General features: G+C 53.8%; 1 protein-coding gene across 2 annotated transcripts in view; it reads right to left on the reverse strand.

Annotated features, from left to right (window-relative positions):
- Positions 1 to 17301, reverse strand: part of PAX7 (paired box 7) — a 103646-nt gene that overhangs the window by 37181 nt on the left and 49164 nt on the right. For both annotated transcript variants that reach the window (XM_049706353.1, XM_049706355.1), the window contains exons 5-7: positions 12539 to 12738; positions 5068 to 5233; positions 3710 to 3912 (exon numbers count right to left, since the gene is read on the reverse strand). In XM_049706353.1, coding sequence (XP_049562310.1) covers positions 3710 to 3912; positions 5068 to 5233; positions 12539 to 12738 — 569 coding nt within the window. The remainder of the gene's footprint in view (positions 1 to 3709; positions 3913 to 5067; positions 5234 to 12538; positions 12739 to 17301) is intronic.

A 17301-nucleotide genomic window follows, 5' to 3' on the forward strand; every position in this document is an offset into this window, starting at 1 on the left:
GCTTTCCCTTCCACTGAGAAGGAGGGACTGGCTTCCGAGATGATTTCTCCTCGCCGCCAGCCAGTCTCTCAAAAAGAGAGCATGTGTGGGCGTTTCTGAGAGGCAGGAGGGCAGTGTGAGTGGGTACAATCTCGGGTTCTGGAAACGACGGGTGAACCCAGGGTTTGACGCTCAGGTAGATTAGTCTATAGGAAGCACTGAGAACAGGGTCAGAACATCACAGCGGCTCAGAAAGCTTAGCTGTCCTCATCCCCGTTGTTATTAAACATGCTGCATGCCTTGCTGTTTTATTATGTTTATTGTCTGTCTGTCCTGTTACACTGCCAGCTCCACTAGAGCAGGGACCTGCATCCCTGTGTTCACTGATTTATCCCAAGTGCCGAGAACAGTGCCTGGCCCATAGCCGGCACTCCATAGCTGTGTGTTATATTAGAGCCAGAGGACAGGCCCAGAGCTTAGATGAGTAAATGGCTTTTCTGTGAGATTCTGCTGGGCAGACTCTCCGTGGAGGCTCTGAGGCTTGGAAGCACCCACTTCCCAGGCTGGGTCTGAGGCCAGGACCCGGGGCAACCCACGGGGAGGAGGCAGGTCCTCTCCAGGCAGCAGCAAGCCGGTTAGTGAGACAAGCAGGTGCTCAGCAGAGCCCCAGCTGGGTCCCCGACCGCATCCCCTTGGGCTTCTCTAAAAACAAGGGCCAAGGCTATCTGGGCAACCGTGGACCTGCGATCCTGGATGAGGGAGGGGTATGCTGGCCCCGCAGCCCAAGTGGGGCCCATCCTCCCCCTGTTGCCCAGGTGAGCTATGGAGAAACCCCTCCTGCTGGGAAGACAGACATGGTAATGAACCTCTCTTGGTGGAGATCCCCAAGACCACAGAGATTGCTGACCATGTGTAGCTGGCCTGTCAGATGGGGGAAGGAGTACAGGGAAATGCCAGGGATTTCTGTATAAGACCCTAAACACCCCCTCGCTGCCCCCTTCCTTCAGGAAGTGTTTGTAGCATAGCCCGGAGGTTCACACACGCAGAAGCACACACAGCCTGACCCTGCCCTCACGTCCGCCCCGCACGCAGCCCTCTCCTTGCCCTCTAGCAGCTGTTCACCTCCTGGTCCCCTCAGCCCCTGGCAGACCCTCCATCTGTCTTCACACCTTTGGTGGGAACCTCCCGATGGGTCTCCAAAGTTCACGCAATCCGTCACGCCCCGCACAGCCCCTCTGCCCTGAGGAATGGGGCGGAAGCCTTGAGGGTCTCTCAGAGGAGGGGTGAGGGTCCAGCTCAAGTGGGGAAAAGGTCGGCTTTGGTCTGGCTGCTCACCTTAGTGGGTCAGGCTCTCTCCGTTCTTCTGCTTCCCTCCCTGAGGTTCAATTCTGGGCTCAGACAGTGCGTGGAACATCTTCTCTTTAATACCATTGCTGAACCATATGCTCCGGAAGCCAGGGGCCCCTTAATCTGCTAGTTTCTCCTCTGTCTTGTGACAGAAGTGCTGCTCTGGGGACACACCTCAGCCCACGTGGAGATGGGTGTACACGGAAGAGCCGTGGTCAGGGAGCCAGGTGCCCCGGACTCTCAGGCCTGGCCCAGCCGCCGTGTCCTAGCCCTCCACCTGTAAAGTGAGCTGGAGGCCCACTTGATCTCAACACCCCTCTTCAGATTTCCTCCAATATGTTTTGTACCATAAGGCCAGGCCTGGACCACATTCTCGAGTGTGGACACTGTGGGTCTCTGCAGCCATCCTTACCCAGCCAGCTCTGGATCCTGTCATGTCTAAACCTGGCTCTGGAAGGTTAGCTTGGCCAGTTAGTCCTCGGCACTAATGAGATGGAGCTGGTGGCCTTGAACCCCAAAGAGGCCAATTAGGTTCTACTGGAAAAACATTCTGGTTTACAGGCTGCATCACCCTCCCAATGTGGGGCCCACGAGGACCTGCTGCTTCACCCCTGGGAGCTCTCCCTTCAGCTGCGTGGGTTCACCGGGCATTCAGCTCTGCACTGGACCTGGCCTAAGTGCTTTACCTAGGTCATCTCATTCAGTCCTCAGCAACCCTATGAGGTAGGGGCTAACATCACCCCATTTCACGGATGAGAAAACTGGGGTGTAGAGAGGGAAAGGGATCTTACCCATAAGTAAATGATGGAACTGAAATACAGTTAGTCCTCAACGACACACATTAATTGAGGCAAATAGGAATGACCCCCAAACATGCAGAAATCGAACATTTGGGGGAATATTTTAGACCAACGGTAGCCAGTTTTTTCTATAAGGGCCAGTAACGTTTTAGGCTTTACGGGCCATGTGATCTCTTTTGAAACTATTCAACTCTGCTGTTGTAGCACAAAGGCAGCCATAAATAAATACGTAATGAACGGACATGGCTGTGTTCCAATAAAACTTTACTTACAAAGACAGGTAGCTGGGTGGAAGTGGCCTGGGGGGATGTAGCTGACCTTCTCTTTGGTCCTTTTCTTTAGGTAACATATTTCTCATACTAACTATATTGTCCTGGAATGGCCGGGGTGGTGGGGGTGGGTGCGGGGCGGGGGTGAGAGAGCTAATGTTTATTTGGCCCCTATTCTGTACCAGGCTCTGTGCTAAGTGCTTTGACCTGTTAGCACATTGAATGCAGAGAACACCCCTCTTAGGAGGTTAGCAGCTCTCTGTTTAATTACTCTTTTGTTTAATGGGAGATAAACTAAGGCTCAAAGATGCTTACTAGCCTAACACCCTGAGCAGCGGAGCTGGGATTTAAACCCCCTCCAAGCCTCACCTTTTCTACCACGTTACAGCTGTTCAGATAAGTTTGCACCCCATGTGTTCTCACCACAGACATGACAGAGGTGTCTCAGAAAATGGGAGGCAAGGTAAAATGAGACTTGGATTCAATTCTTTCCCCCACAGATATTTGAGAGCCTGTTACAGCGACAAAAATGAGCTCAGCAGTTCTTCCAATTTACTAGGATTTCGAGCATCACTGAGTCCTGTTCCCCAAACCCACCAATAACCACATCAGCCTCAACCTTGTCTTTCTGGCTTCATCTAAAGATGGTCCCACCGCTTCTAATAGCACCATCAGGCAATGAGTGACTTAACCAGCAACCAACCACATGTGAGTAAACAGAGTTCCAAGACCCAATGAGAGTAGAGTTCCCAGGCTAGAACCATCCCTCCCCTCCCCACCCATTGCCACAGTTCTCTCCACCAGTAGTACGTGGTCCTTTCTTTCACTCGTTGGTCACTCCTAGTGACCAAAGTGGGAGATGGAGCCCAGGATGGAATCCAGGAAAGACTCCCGATTCTAGAACAAAGCCCCAACCAGTCACCATCCCATAGGAAATGGTGCAAGGCTTCCATCAACACGCTGAAAATGCCTGACTTTTATGGACTGAACAGCCATGAGGGGGGTGATGGGCCAGTTTAATAAGCTCTGGGTGGTGAGAAATATGGAAACCTGTGATGGAAACCTTTTCTCTGCATCTGCCCGCTGGGTCACCCAGGTCTGTGGCTTGAAGAAGATAAACCCAGGGTGAAGGGTCACAGAATAGTGACAAGTGCAGGTGGAAGGAACATCCCCGCCTCCCACTTAAACTCTCTCAAGGTGTCCAACAGCCATTCTTCCCCAAGGGAGAGTCAGCCTGTGTCCCCCAGAGCCCTCGCTGGCTGGACTGGCTATCATCTGGTGATGGGACCCTGGGCGGGGTGTGGGGACACCTACCTGAGGAGACAGGCCATTGCTGACAGGGTTCATGTGGTTGGAGGGCGCTGCCGGGTTCATGAAGCTCTCGGAGTAGCTGGTGAAGCTGTGGCGAGCTCCGTAAGCAGAGCTGGTGTCTGCGGCTGCGGCGGCCGCAGCCAGGCCCCCCTGGTGCATGGTGGACGGCGGGAGGGGCTGGGGCCGGTGCACAGTGCTGCCCCCGTCTGTGGAGAGACCCAGGAGAGGGCCTGAGCAAGTGGCCTCACCCCAGAGGGCGAGGGAGGGCAAGTACTTCCTGTTTGGAAGGAAAGACCTGAGCCTTCTCCTTCTCCCAGCCTCCGTCCATCAGATGGAGCGGGGAGGGGACCACCTTCTCTTGCTACTTGGGATGGGACGACTGGCTTCTGGGCAGGACACTACGGACTGGCAAGTCTTGACTGACCGCCAGTCAACATTCCAGACAACCTCTAGTCACCTACTATGTGCTGGCCTTGTTCTCAGTGGTTGGCACATAGTAGGTGCTCAATAAACATTATCTGGACTAGAAGTCAGATCTCCGTGAGGACTGTGTCAATCTGCCCAGGCCTGTCCCGATAGCGCTTTATGAGTGCCGACCACTCACCAGGTGCTCTTACAAATAGTGTCTAAGGATATGAAGCAATAGTGATTCCCATTTTACAGATGAAGAAACTAAGGCTCAGTGGGCTCAGGGCCCTTGTGCAACGTGACAAGGCTAGTGAGTGGGGGGTCAGAGTTTGAACTGCCGTTCTGTTCCTAGCTGCTGGGCTGCTCTTCCTCTCTGTCCCAGCCCCTTCCACGTAGGCCTTCCGGCAGATGGGACCATCACCATTGGCAACAGTTCAATTTCTCATCAAAAATCACAGGGAGGCCTCTCCTCAGCTTCTAGAACTCTAGCCTGCCAGTCCTTTAAGAGGAGGCCACGGGGCTCCACGAGGCCGAAGTCAAGTAGCAGGATTCTTAATGTGTGCTGGGGGCGGAGGGTGGGAAGGGGAGGGCAGACTGGGGGCCAGGAGCCAGGGAGGGAGGGGAGTTACTCTTCTCTGCCCACCATCATCTCTTCTGCATTTTAATAAGACCCAGGAGATGCATGTGACTTTACAGTTTGAGAAGCTCTGTTCTAAACACGTGCATGGAGGCGACCTTGTTTATCTTCACCTGGGTGCAGAGCCTAGTAGTTCAAGGGCAGGACCCCATCTCTTCTGTCTTAATAGTCTGTCCCCATGAAAGCAGCCAGGCAGCCATTAAAGAGAAACCAAACACCCTCTTATTCTTTCTTTGTTAAGGAAGGAAGGAGTGGGTGGGGGTGGAGGGGAATGAAAAGGTGTGGCTGAGATGCCTGGATGGGGCTGCGCACTCACCTTGGGAGATGGTGGTGGTGGGGTAGGTGGAGTCTGGCAGCTGGTAGGGGGGCAGCGTGGGCATGCCGGTGGGCGGGAAGCCGCCTGGCAGAAGGTGGTTGAATGCTGCCAGCTGGTTGGCTCCTGCCTGTTTACGCCAGCGGGCACGGCGGTTACTGAACCAGACCTGGGGGATGGAGAGCGGAGCATGGACAGCCCTCAGCTTGGCTCCTGGCAGGGAGCTGAGGCACGGCTATACCCTCCATCCAGCCAGCATCCTCTTCCGTGGGAGGAGATCCTCACCTCCCTGCAACTCGGAACAGTTTGCAAAGTGATTTCATAGGTACAATCCCATTCTGTCCTCCCGACCGCCCAATGAGGAGGTCATTATCATGATCCCCATTTTACAGATGAGCAAACTGGGACCCAGAGAAAGTGGGGGACTTGTCCACGTGACAGGGTGGGTCGGAGAGGCACAGCCGGGTCTGAGTGACTCTCAGTCCAGTGCTCTTTCCCTGCAGCTGCTCCCGCCCTCAAAGATGTGTGACCACCCTTGTTCATACACATGCTCACTCCTCACCTCCTCCAGGAAGCCCCCAAGGAGGAGGCCGCATATCCAGAACCCACCTGAATTGAGACCCACCTGCCACACTTAGATGGGAAAGCTAGTTCTTTGTCAGGAGCCTGAGACCCTGCTTGGCTTTCGCTGCATGGGCCCCCTTGATTAGGAAAGCCCACCTTTCACAGACACAGGGATTGATTAAGCACCAGTGGGAAGATAACCTAACTTTTTTGTTTTTTTTTTTTTTTGCGGTCCGTGGGCCTCTCACTGTTGTGGCCTCTCCCGTTGCGGAGCACAGGCTCCGGACGCGCAGGCTCAGCGGCCATGGCTCACGGGCCCAGCCGCTCCGCGGCATGTGGGATCTTCCCAGACCGGGGCATGAACCCGTGTCCCCTGCATCGGCAGGCGGACTCTCAACCACTGCGCCACCAGGGAAGCCCAATCTAACACCTTTGGGTCTCCCTTTCCTCCAAGACCTGTGCTAGCTCTTCGTACGTCTGTCCATACATAGACCCGTGAGGCCTGCCCTTCTAGTCCCATTTACAGAAGGGGAAACTGAGGCTCAAAGAGGTCAAATCACTTGCCCAAGGCCACACCACTAGTCTGTAATAGATGTGAGGTTCAAACTTCAATCAGTCTGACTTCCTAGAACCTTCGTGTCTGGATTTGCAGCAAATTCCCTGGGACAAGCCAGAGAAATATTAATACAAGAATGAGTGTGCAGAACGGGGCTGCTGTGAGAGAATGCTTCTCCACCTCTGGACTTTGCACACGATGTTCCTTCCAACCTAAACGCTCTTCCAGGGCCGGCTCCTTGGCCTGCGGGGCTCAGCAGAAATGCCTCCCCCCTGCTGCAATAAGGAATCCCTGCCTCAAAAGTAAGTCCAGGCAGGTCCCCATCCCCTTCTATCAGGAGGCCTCCAGCTGTGAGCTGGCCTCATACAAACAATTATTGTCTTTATCTGTTTCTTTGTTTCCCCTTCAGGCCCTAAGCCTCACAGGCAGAAGCCAAGAATTCCTGGCCCATGGCTCACAGCTCTATAGGAATACTTGTTGAATGAATGAATGAACGAACAAACAAATGAACAGTGGAAGGCAGAGATGGCTCTGGTGTGCCTTTGCTGGTGTTTGGCCACAAGGCTCAGTGGGGAGTCCCCCCACTGGTGGGTGAAGACACGGATCCCCTGGCATGGATCATTTAAGACACCCAAACCCCTGGACGATGTCTGCTGACCTGAGGGCGGTCTCAGCAGGGACGGAGGGGCGTTTATGGCCCCTGGTATCGGCTCTCCTTTCTCCGAGGGGAGAAACGGTGTTCAGCTTGCCAAGCTGGACGAACAGGGCAGCTGGCTCTTACCCGTTAAGGATTCACAGAAAAAGGAGACGTGGCAGTGAAATCAAGACCAAAAGCTGGCTCCCAAACAAAATGAAGGTCCTGGCTTTGCCCCACCTCCCCAAGGCAGCGAGGGCTTCCCCACGGGCGCCCTGGGCGGGATGGATGCCTGCCAGTCCGACTGAGGCAGTGTTACCTGCTCCCCGCTTCAGACGGAGGGTGTGGGGAACGGCTTTGGTTTAAATCAGCATTTCCCAAAGGGTGGGGCTCCTCCACTCCGAGGTGGAGAGACATCCCCAAAGGCGAGAGACACAGATGACAAATAACCCTGAACCACTCCCGTCTCTTCTGGGCCTGGGGCGTGTGGAAGAGACACTCTCAGCCTGGCGCTCAGCATCCTTCCTAACACTCGCCAGTCTCCCTGTTTAAAGCACAGGGAGGACGCCCTGGCAGGTGATGTATTCCGGCAGGACTTTCCCATGCTGTCTTGTTTTCCCTTGTGTGAGTGTTTCCAGTTGCCTTCCTTTTTATGAGAGTGATATGCATGTTTATTTTAAAATACACTGATTTGGGGCTTCCCTGGTGGTGCAGCGGTTGAGAGTCCGCCTGCCGATGCAGGGGACACGGGTTCGTGCCCCGGTCCGGGAAGATCCCACATGCCACGGAGCAGCTGGGCCCGTGAGCCATGGCCGCTGAGCCTGCATGTCCGGAGCCTGTGCTCCGCAGCGGGAGAGGCCACAGCAGTGAGAGGCCCGCAGACCGCAAAAAAAAAAAAAAAAAAAACCACTAATTTTATTTTAAAAAGTAAATGACAATACAGATAATACGCAAACGTGGCCAAAGTCCTGAAGATGGTCAGAGAAAGACTTAAGTTTGGGACGCCGTGCTCTAGTTTCACTCCATGCAGCTGTTTCTTCGGCATGGGTCATCTGTTCCTCAAACAAAGAGGACTCAACAAAGTTGGAAGTGTTCTCGCCCTTTCCTTTCCTTTCCCTTCCTTTCCCTCCTCCTTCACGCCCTCCTTACTTCCCTCCTTCCCATCTCAAACTGTTCCTGGGACTCCACTCTGTGTCAAGCAGGACAGTAAGGATAGAAGGTGAGCAGGACACAGTCCCAGCCCTCAAGCTGCCCTTGGCCTGGGCACACGACAGATGAGTCAAAGGACAGCTGCTCTCTGGTGCAGTCAGCTCAGATGAGGTGGCACGCAAGGTGCTATAAGGAGGTCTGAGGAGGGGTTTCCAACTCCTCTCAGCATCCAGGAGGACTTCCTGGAGGAGAGGACACATCTTTTGCTTTTTTTTTCCTCTCCTCGTTTCTTCCTCACTGTCCTGTCTCCCCAGGGCTGCCTCCACCACAGCAGGCACCTCCGTCCTCACAAAGTGTGACATGATGGTTAAGAGCAGGGACTCTGGAGCCCAGCTGCCTGGCTTTGAAGCCTGCCTCTGACTCCTAGCTAAGATGGGCAAATTCCATTACTCCTCTGGGCCTCACTTTCTTTGTTGCTAATAACCACCTACCTTCTTGGTGGTTCTGGACCTCAAAGGAGTTAACACAGGCAAAGTGTTTACTTAGAACAGCATCTACAACTCTTATTCTGCTGGAAAGCCTCCAACGGCTGAGCTGGAAAGGCTCTTAGCCAGTATGTACTTCAAGCTTCCTATTTACCTATGGGGAAATGAAGGCTCCAGGAGGGACAGTGGTGGCCCCAGTGTCCCACCCAGAATCCCTGCTCAGGGTTGAATTCTTTAAAAGTAGAGGCTGGATTTTATTACTTACTTTTGGTCCTTCCCTCAACACCTAGCCCTGGTAGCAGGACCCTGTAGGAAGCATCAGTTTACCGAGTTGAACATTTCACCTGGCCCTTCTTTCAATGTAGCACCGAGGAAAAGAACACGATGGACAGACTTGGGCTCGGGTCCCAGGACAGTCACTTATTACGTGTGTCTTTGGGAAGTTGCTTCTCTTAGTGAAATCTCGGGTTTCTCACCTACGAAATGGAGAGACGAATCGTCCCTACCTCCTAGGGTTACAGTGAGAATGATGAAGATTATGTATGTAGGGTGCCGAGCGTCGTGCCTGGCGCATAGAGATGCATCATAAATGTCATCTAGTGTAATGAAAAGATGTGGCGTAAGTTATTACTTAGCCAGTCCCTCTAGTGCCTCCAAAATGCAATTCTGTTCAGAATGTGCCCAGCCCACCCCCAGGCAAATAGCAGGGTTCTGATTTGGGGCCATATGTAAAGAGTTGCACACAGCCCTGGTCTCTTGGTGCTGGTCATCTGAAGGGTGAGATGGTTTCATAGGCAGTTGTGGGAGACACCTGGGGTGGCCTCGGGACCTATCAGACCTGCAGCCTCTGTTTCTAGAAGAAACACACAGGCTCAGGGATCTTGGAGCTCAGGACGAAACAGATTTGTTCACCTGCAAGGAAGATGTATGCAAAGGTTGGCTTCGGGACCCCAGTTGTTTAGAAATGAAGATTCTTCCAGGGAAAGGAGTCATTGGGCCCTAGGCATGCGTCCTCCTGCCTCACGCCCCTTTCCTACCCTTCATGGTGGTTGGGCTTTCTGGGGGCTGAGATGGGGCGTCTCCACCAGCCATCGGGGGTACCATATAACACCATATAATGCCCTGCGGGGCTCCACAAGGAGGCTCCCGACCCTCTGCTGGGGAGCAGGGCTGGAAGGGAGGCAGAGGGGGTGACGTACTTGACTGATAGAACCCCACCTGACATATATTTACCTGCTTCCTTGCTTACTTGGACATCAGCCCCATGACAGCAGGGATTTCTTGTCTGCTGAATCCCCTGTGCTTAGAACCATGTCTGGCACACAGTAGGTACCCAACATGACTGCCAGATGAATGACCTTGGAGTTTCAAGGGTGGCCAGAATTGGAACCACTAAGAATAGGTGGAGTTTAATAATAATGGCCCCTACTCAGGGCACTTCTGTGTGCCAAGCACTTCCTGACTCTGTGTCTGTGTTTACGTGCAATCATTTAATCCTCAGAACAAAGTGGACCCTGTTTTTGTCATCTCCATTTTGCAGAGGAGGGAACTGAGGACCGAGGGAGTAAGTGATGGAGCTAGAATTCACACATGGGCGTCTGGCTCCGAGACCACTCTGAACCACTCCAGTAACCCGTCTCCCGGCACCACTGAAACGTGATGGCATAGGACTGCAAAATCCCCGAATCATAGGTTCTTAGAGTCAGACGCCAAGACCTTAAAAGTAATCAGCCCCAAAATCAAAGCAGTGCTCAGAGGGTTTCAGGTCCCTGCTCCCTTGTCCACAGCGGGAACCCTCTCACCAGGGTCTCCGATCCACTGGACACTGCACTTTTCCTCGAACACTTCCGGTTACAGGGATCTCATCACCTCACAAGACAGCTCTGATAGTCAATAAGTTAGGATCCTAGAGCTTTAAGGAGCCTTAGTGCTCATTTAGCTTGATCCCTTTATTTATAGATGGGAGACTGAGTCTCAGGAAAGGAACCTGACCTGTTGAAGGTGACACAGCTGATCAGAGGCAGAAACCGATGGGAACCCGGCCTGTGGCTCCCAATCTTGTGTTTTTGTCCCTGCAGACCTTTATATGGGATTTAGGACATTGTCCTATCGGCCCTGGTCTCGCCACCACTCCAAGGGGCCTCTCAGAGCAGCCGTGTCCTCCAAGCCTTCTCTTCTCTGGGACAAATATTCTGTTATTCCTGTGTTGATTTTGGGGTCCGCCTTTATTTATTTTTTAAAAACTCAACGTGTATTGATCCCTCCTCGGCTGGGATCAGGCCAAGTTCTCAGGCTAAGGGTTGTGGGGAGACCCCGCCCCACCCTGGGGAGCTCAGAGCCTGAGGGGGGAGACCCCGCCCCGCCCCAGGGGAGCTCAGAGCCTGAGGGGGGAGGTGGAGGACAGCGGCCTTGGTCCCCTCACCGTGAGTCTGCCTGAGCTCTGGCTGCCCCCCCTGTTCCCAGGCCCCCCTCCATCCTTGGACCTTGAGTGACACCTGTTTCTGAGTCCCCTGGGCCAATAAAAGCACTGCCCTGACAGCCAAGAAATTTTACAAGGAGCGGTCAGGCTTCCAGGTGGTGGGAAGCAGCCATGGCCACCAGACGTGGGAATGAGAAAGCACCCAGGAATGTGCCCAGAACAGCTGCAGGGGGATCAGAGGCGGGGGAGGGAGGCTGGGGGCTGGGGGGCAGGCTCGGGTATCACCCCGGAGAGGAGGGGAAGGAATGAGATGAGCTGGCTGCTGCCGCCTGCCCCCTTCCCCTCAGGATCTCCCTCAGGGGCAGCCAAGGGTCCCCCACTCCAGGATGGGGGTGGGGAGGGCAGAGGGAGGTACGCGGGTCCCCGGATTGCTTAAATGCCAGTTTGCTTCTAGAACTTTATTCCTTTTCAAATCCCAGGCTCTGAGTCCATTTCTTCCTTCTGAATGGCTAGAACCTGGCCTTGGCATCCATCAGGCTTGAGTTCCAGGCCCAGCTCAGCCTCTGCTGGGCTCTGTATCCCCCCCATGTCGCTTCTCTGAGCCTCAGCTTCTGTGCCTGCGGCTTGGGGAGTGGCCATCCCGACCTGAGAAGGCGGTCTGCGCTTCCACCAGGTCACGTGGGAGTAGCCCCCAGCACTGCCGCTGGCATAAGGTAGGTGCCCAAGCAAGGCTGGTCCCCCTTGATAAGATAGAAGCGCCCCCAGTGACCAGTTGGGGCCGGGACCTCTGTAGACCCGCCTCCCCCATTCACAGAGAAGCCAGGCCAAGAATGGGCCCCCACAGGAGCTGTTCATCAGACCCCTCTCTTCCTCCTCTGCACCCTCCCTGACCCACCCAGCCTGAGCCCGTCCCAGCCGGGCCCCTAGAGACTCTGACTTAGAGAACTGTAGACCTCGTGGAATCCGAGAGCACAGCTTGGGGAGCAGAGGCAAGTCCCCCCACCCCACTGCAGGCCTTGAACCCCAGACAGACTCTGCTCTTTCCATGCCCTCCCTTCCCCCAGGCCCACTGATTAGGAGCCACGCACTTTGAGGGTGTAGAGGGCGTGTTCTAGGCCTGCCCACCCTCCCCTGCATGCTTCTAACTCACCAGGAACATGCTCCCAGTCGGCTTGCATGCTTCTCATAACAGGAAACTCATTACCCATCTTAGGAAGCTACGTCTCTTCTGGAATGTGCGTCCTGATTACTTCCTCCCCTCCTCAGAGATTTGGAGACTTTTCTACTCCCCGAGCTCCCTCTCTTGTGGCTGAACCAATGTCCTTCCTTCCTCCCTCCCTCACCCTTTTCTCCTCTCCCTTTCTGTCTCTCCCTCCATCCCTCCTTCCCCCCTTCCCCGCCCCCCCACGATCCAAGTCCTCACTGCCGCTCCTGGCTTCCCTGGGACTGCCTAGGGATTAGTTAATCAGTCAACATTCGCTGCCCATTTACTCTGTACCAAGTGCCAGGGCAATACTTGCCTACACGGTTCCTGGATCACTTGCTGCAGAACCTCCATCCCCACCCTGGGGAGTGCCCACTAAACCCTCTGACCCTGGCCACTCCCACCTTCCCAATCCTGGTCTCCGGATGATGCCCACAGCACAAAGCCCCAGGCGCCCCCTCACCTGCACGCGTGCCTCCGTCAGCTTGGTCCTCTGCGCCAGCTCCTCCCGGGTGTAGATGTCCGGGTAGTGAGTCCTCTCGAAGGCCTTCTCCAGCTCCTCCAGCTGCTCGGCTGTGAACGTGGTCCGACTGCGGCGCTGCTTACGTTTCAGAGGGAGGTCGGGTTCTGACTCCACGTCCGAGCCCTCATCCAGACGGTTGCCTACAGCCAGGTGAGAGGGAGGAAGAGGGTGGGGGCCCAGTGAGATGGAGGGGTGCTTTGTGCAGGCCACCACGGCACTGAGCCTCAGATCCCTCCTGAGCACAGGAAGGATGTTCCCCCCGGCACTATTTATCAGCGTGAAGGCTGGGAAGCAACCTCTCTGCCCAACCTTAGGGGATTGGTTAAATACCTTATGGCCCAGCCATTCCTTTAAAAAAATAACCCCTGTAGTTGGGCATTTAGGTTATTTCTACTGACACGGAAGGATGTCCATGACATGGCACTCAGGGGATGGTTTCATGAGGAAACACACTTGTCAAAATTCCTAGAACTATATTCTCCAAAAGGGGGAGAATTTTACCGAATATTCACTGCACCTCAATAAACCTGACTTTAAGAAGAAGGCAAGGGGGTATCCCTGGTGGCGCAGTGGTTGAGAGTCCGCCTGCCGATGCAGGGAACACGGGTTCGTGCCCCGGTCCGGGAAGATCCCACATGCCGTGGAGCGGCTGGGCCCGTGAGCCATGGCCGCTGAGCCTACGCATCCGGAACCTGTGCTCCGCAACGGGAGAGGCCACAACAGTGAGAGGCCCGCATACAGCAAAAAAAAAAAAAGAAGAAGGCAAGGTACAACCAGTGTGTGGAGATCAATTCCACTTTTGGAAAAAGCGTGCATAATACATCATAGAACACTACACTCAAAAGACCAACAAATGTTAACCTTCAGGGTGACAGAATTTTTGTTTTCTTTTTAAAACTTATTTATAGTTTAGTATTTCTTAAATGATGATCATTTAAACAATGACACTATTGCATTTTTGGAAAATATTGCAAAAACTAACGAAAGGAAGAAGCAGGAAGAAAGGAAAGGTTGGAGTAAGGGAGCAAATGCTTGTGCCCAGGGCTGGCAGTCAGGAAGCCTAGATTCCAGGCTTGGTTCTCCCCCAGATGCCCTGAACTGTGACCCTAGGAAGGCTACCTTCCCTCCTTGGGTCTCAGTTTCCCCATTTACAGTATGAAGCGTTTGGACTACGTGACTTCCACACCCAGGCCCTTCCTGGGATGTTCCAGGATCACTGAGTGATCTTACAGGCTGGAGGAGACCTCACCTGATGACCTTGACCATAGCCATGGCTCCCACCACATCATCCCCATTAATTTTCACCCTGAAGCCTAGGGGTAGGTGAAAGCCTTTGCTTCTGTGCAGAGAGAGCCCAGGAGTCGGGCCCTGGATGGGCTGTCAGGACAGGAATTTACCTCTGTCCCAGGTCCAGGTGATGGAGGCTGCAAGAAGGGCTTGATCAAGCTCCTCGGCCGTCAGGGCTGAAGACACCCTGGGGGCTGAACTGACTCTCCACCCCCATCAAGCTTGGGCCTCGTGCCCATCCCTGATCCAGCAGAAGGAATGCTAGCAAGGAGCCCCCTAGCCAGGGCTCTGAAACTGCACCCTCAGGAGCATGGAGGAGGGGGCTGGTGAGAAGAGGAAACCAGGGAAGGGAGACGAGAAAGCGGCAGAGATGGTCTTCCTCCTCCCCACTCCTGCTTTCTCCCTTTTCTTGTTTCATTTCTCTCTCCCCTCCCTTTCCATCTCCATCTTTGATATTTGTGGAGTACATCTAGGTTTTGTCATTCATTCATTCCCCAGAGCATTGACAGAGCACCCGCTATGTGTCACGTGCAGACTACGTAAGCTGTGTTCTGGAAGCTCACCTGAGTCAAGCTGGAAGAGCCTCAGAGATCATGTGCTCACACTACAGATGGGAGAAACTGAGTCACAGAGAAGTAACATCACACACCCAAAGTCCCTCAGCAAGTGTCCACACCCACACTCAGACCCTGCTCTCCTGTCCCCCATCCTGTTCTTACCCAGTGGCTTCAAATGTTGGTTATACAGATAGGTCTAAGCTCCTCCCACAAGGGACAACTGTCCCCCATCCCTGAAAAAAACACACCACCTAATGCAACCTCTTAGATGTCAAGTGGAGGTGAAGGGAAAGGCATTCTAGGTGGGGGGAAGAGCATGTGCAAAGCCCTGGCGCGTCAAAGGGCAAGATGCGTGATGCCATCATGGGGCTGCATGCCCCAGAGGCGATGCTCCTCTGCCCCAGACCCCCTTTCCCCCATCCTGCTAACACGGCCATCGGGAGGTCATCCCTGCTTTTCATTGGCTGCTGATTGTGACGCCACACAACAAGGGAACCAATGGCAAGGAGACCTGCCTTCATGGCTGCCTGCCTCACCCCTAAAGGCAGACACCTGGGGTCGGATCCAGCCACCCCCCTGCCCTTTCCCAGCTCCCTGTCACTAAGAGGAGGCCGGAACGGTCACAGCTGGCATGCTGGGGTGCTTTCCCCAGCACATCTGGGGCTCAGAGCCAAATACAAGTAATCCCAAGGATTCACTTCCTGAAACTCACTGCATAACTTCGATTTTCTGACGTTGACAAGGAGAGAGCCCTTGGGGCCTCAGAAGGAGAGAGCTGAGATTGGCAGGCAGCAAGGGAGGCCAGCCTGTAGATGGGGAATGGGACACCGGGCTCTGTCCTCCAGTGGGGACCCTTGGGCTCGGACAGGAGCTGAGATGGGCTGTTGGGGGCAAAACCTATGGGCAGAGATCATACTCAGAGCTGTGAGGTCAGATCGGGGAGGAGATGGAGAGCCCCAGCCTGATGGAGAAGGCACAGCCCTGTCCTGGGAGAACCCTCAGCCTGATTAAGTCTCACTTCAGTTTAGAGCAGTGCCGTCCAATAGAACTTTCTGTGATGATGGAAATGTTCTAGGTCTGTGCAGTTCAATACGGTAGCGTCAGCCACATGTAGTACCGAGCACTTGAAATGTGTCCAGTGCAACTGAAGATCCGAGTTTTTCATTTTATTTCATTTTCCTTCAAATTTACTTAGCCGCACGGGGCTGGTGGCTACCCCACAGGACAGCGTGTCTTTAGCGCCGCTGGTCTCTCTTTTTAGCAAGGAGAGGACAGGCCTCAAGATCTTTCTGCGTGCACTAGTCTCCAGGTAGAATTAAACGACATTGTTTGTTTTTAGGATATTTGTTTTTATGGTTCCCATCTGTTTATAGGACGTGACAGGCATATTTCATTTACAAGAGAATTTGTTTCCTTGAATTCAGTGTTTTTTGTTTTTTTTTTTTACGGTACGCGGGCCTCTCACTGTTGTGGCCTCTCCTGTTGCGGAGCACAGGCTCCGGACGCGCAAGCTCAGCGGCCATGGCTCACGGGCCCAGCCGCTCCACGGCATGTGGGATCCTCCCGGACCGGGGCACAAACCCGCGTCCCCTGCATCGGCAGGTGGACTCTCAACCACTGCGCCACCAGGGAAGCCCTTGAATTCAGTTTTTAAAGATACTTTTGCACCAAGTAAAATATTAAGGAAATAACAGAATAGGCTGTAGGACTGTAACCAAAATCATGAGTGCAGTTAGCAAATGACCAACTGGAGATAAGTTCAAGGTGCTTCTGTTACTAGACCTTGCCCAGCCTCAGTGCCCAGTCAGGCCCCAGGTGCATTGGATGCTCTTGCCATCTAAAGTACTTCTGGCTTTCTAGGTGCCTCATGGAATTCTGTGTTCATTTCTTCCTCATCTCCCTGTCCCTCCTGCCCCTTATTGAGCACAGATCTGGGATCTCCTCGAGCCCAGAGAGACACCCAGATGGAAACCCAGACTAAAAAAGGCAGAGCAGGGCCCACAAGTCTCTGTTGATTGAAAAGATCTGGAATGATCCACTAGGATGATGGTGGTTGCCATAACAACCTTCTGGATGCTGAGTGGGGAGAGCAGGGCCGTGTCCCAGTAGCTGGGAGATCCAGAGAGATCTCAAGAGAGCTGGACTACAGTCTGTGACTGCAGGCCCCTGGAAGAGATCTCTCGCCTCCATCCTGGCCCATCCCAGCGGAAGAGCCCCCCCATGCTAGGTTGGAGCCACTCTTTGGTATGCCATCCTCATGGCAGGTCTATGAAGCTGGCACTATTGGTTCTTTTACAAATAGGGAAACAAAGCTCAGAAAGGTTCAGTAACTTGAGAGCGGCCACATAGCCAGTAAGCCCATGCTCATTCCTGGAGAGGGATGGGGCGGAAGGACAGGTTGAGAGGGAGTTTCGGGGACCCTCTGGGGCAGCTCTGGTCTAGTCAAGAGTCCTTCTCTGGGAGGCCTGACACCTGGATTCTGAGCTCTGTCTCCACCCTTGCTGTGTGGCCTTGGACAAGTTGCATCCTCTCCCTGGACCTCCACTGTCTTGGAGGTACACATGAGGATAATGATACTTCCCTGCATGCCTTACCGGACTGCTGTGAGAACAGAATGAAACGAAGACTATGGGAGTAATTTGGAACATGTAAAGGGCACATGAAGGATTATTATTATTGATGAGGATAATGATGATAATAACAGAAAAAAGGAGCATCAATGCACTCCTACTCATCCAGCAGAACCCAGATGGTGGGTGTCCTCCCCCAGGAAGCCTTCCTGGCCCATCCAGGCCAGGCTGGTTTCACTGCTCATCCTTGGAGCTCTCAAAGCTCATCAGGAGACATCAAACTTGCCTG

The sequence above is a fragment of the Orcinus orca genome, chromosome 1, assembly GCF_937001465.1.
Source record: "Orcinus orca chromosome 1, mOrcOrc1.1, whole genome shotgun sequence".
Taxonomy (NCBI): Eukaryota; Metazoa; Chordata; class Mammalia; order Artiodactyla; family Delphinidae; genus Orcinus; species Orcinus orca.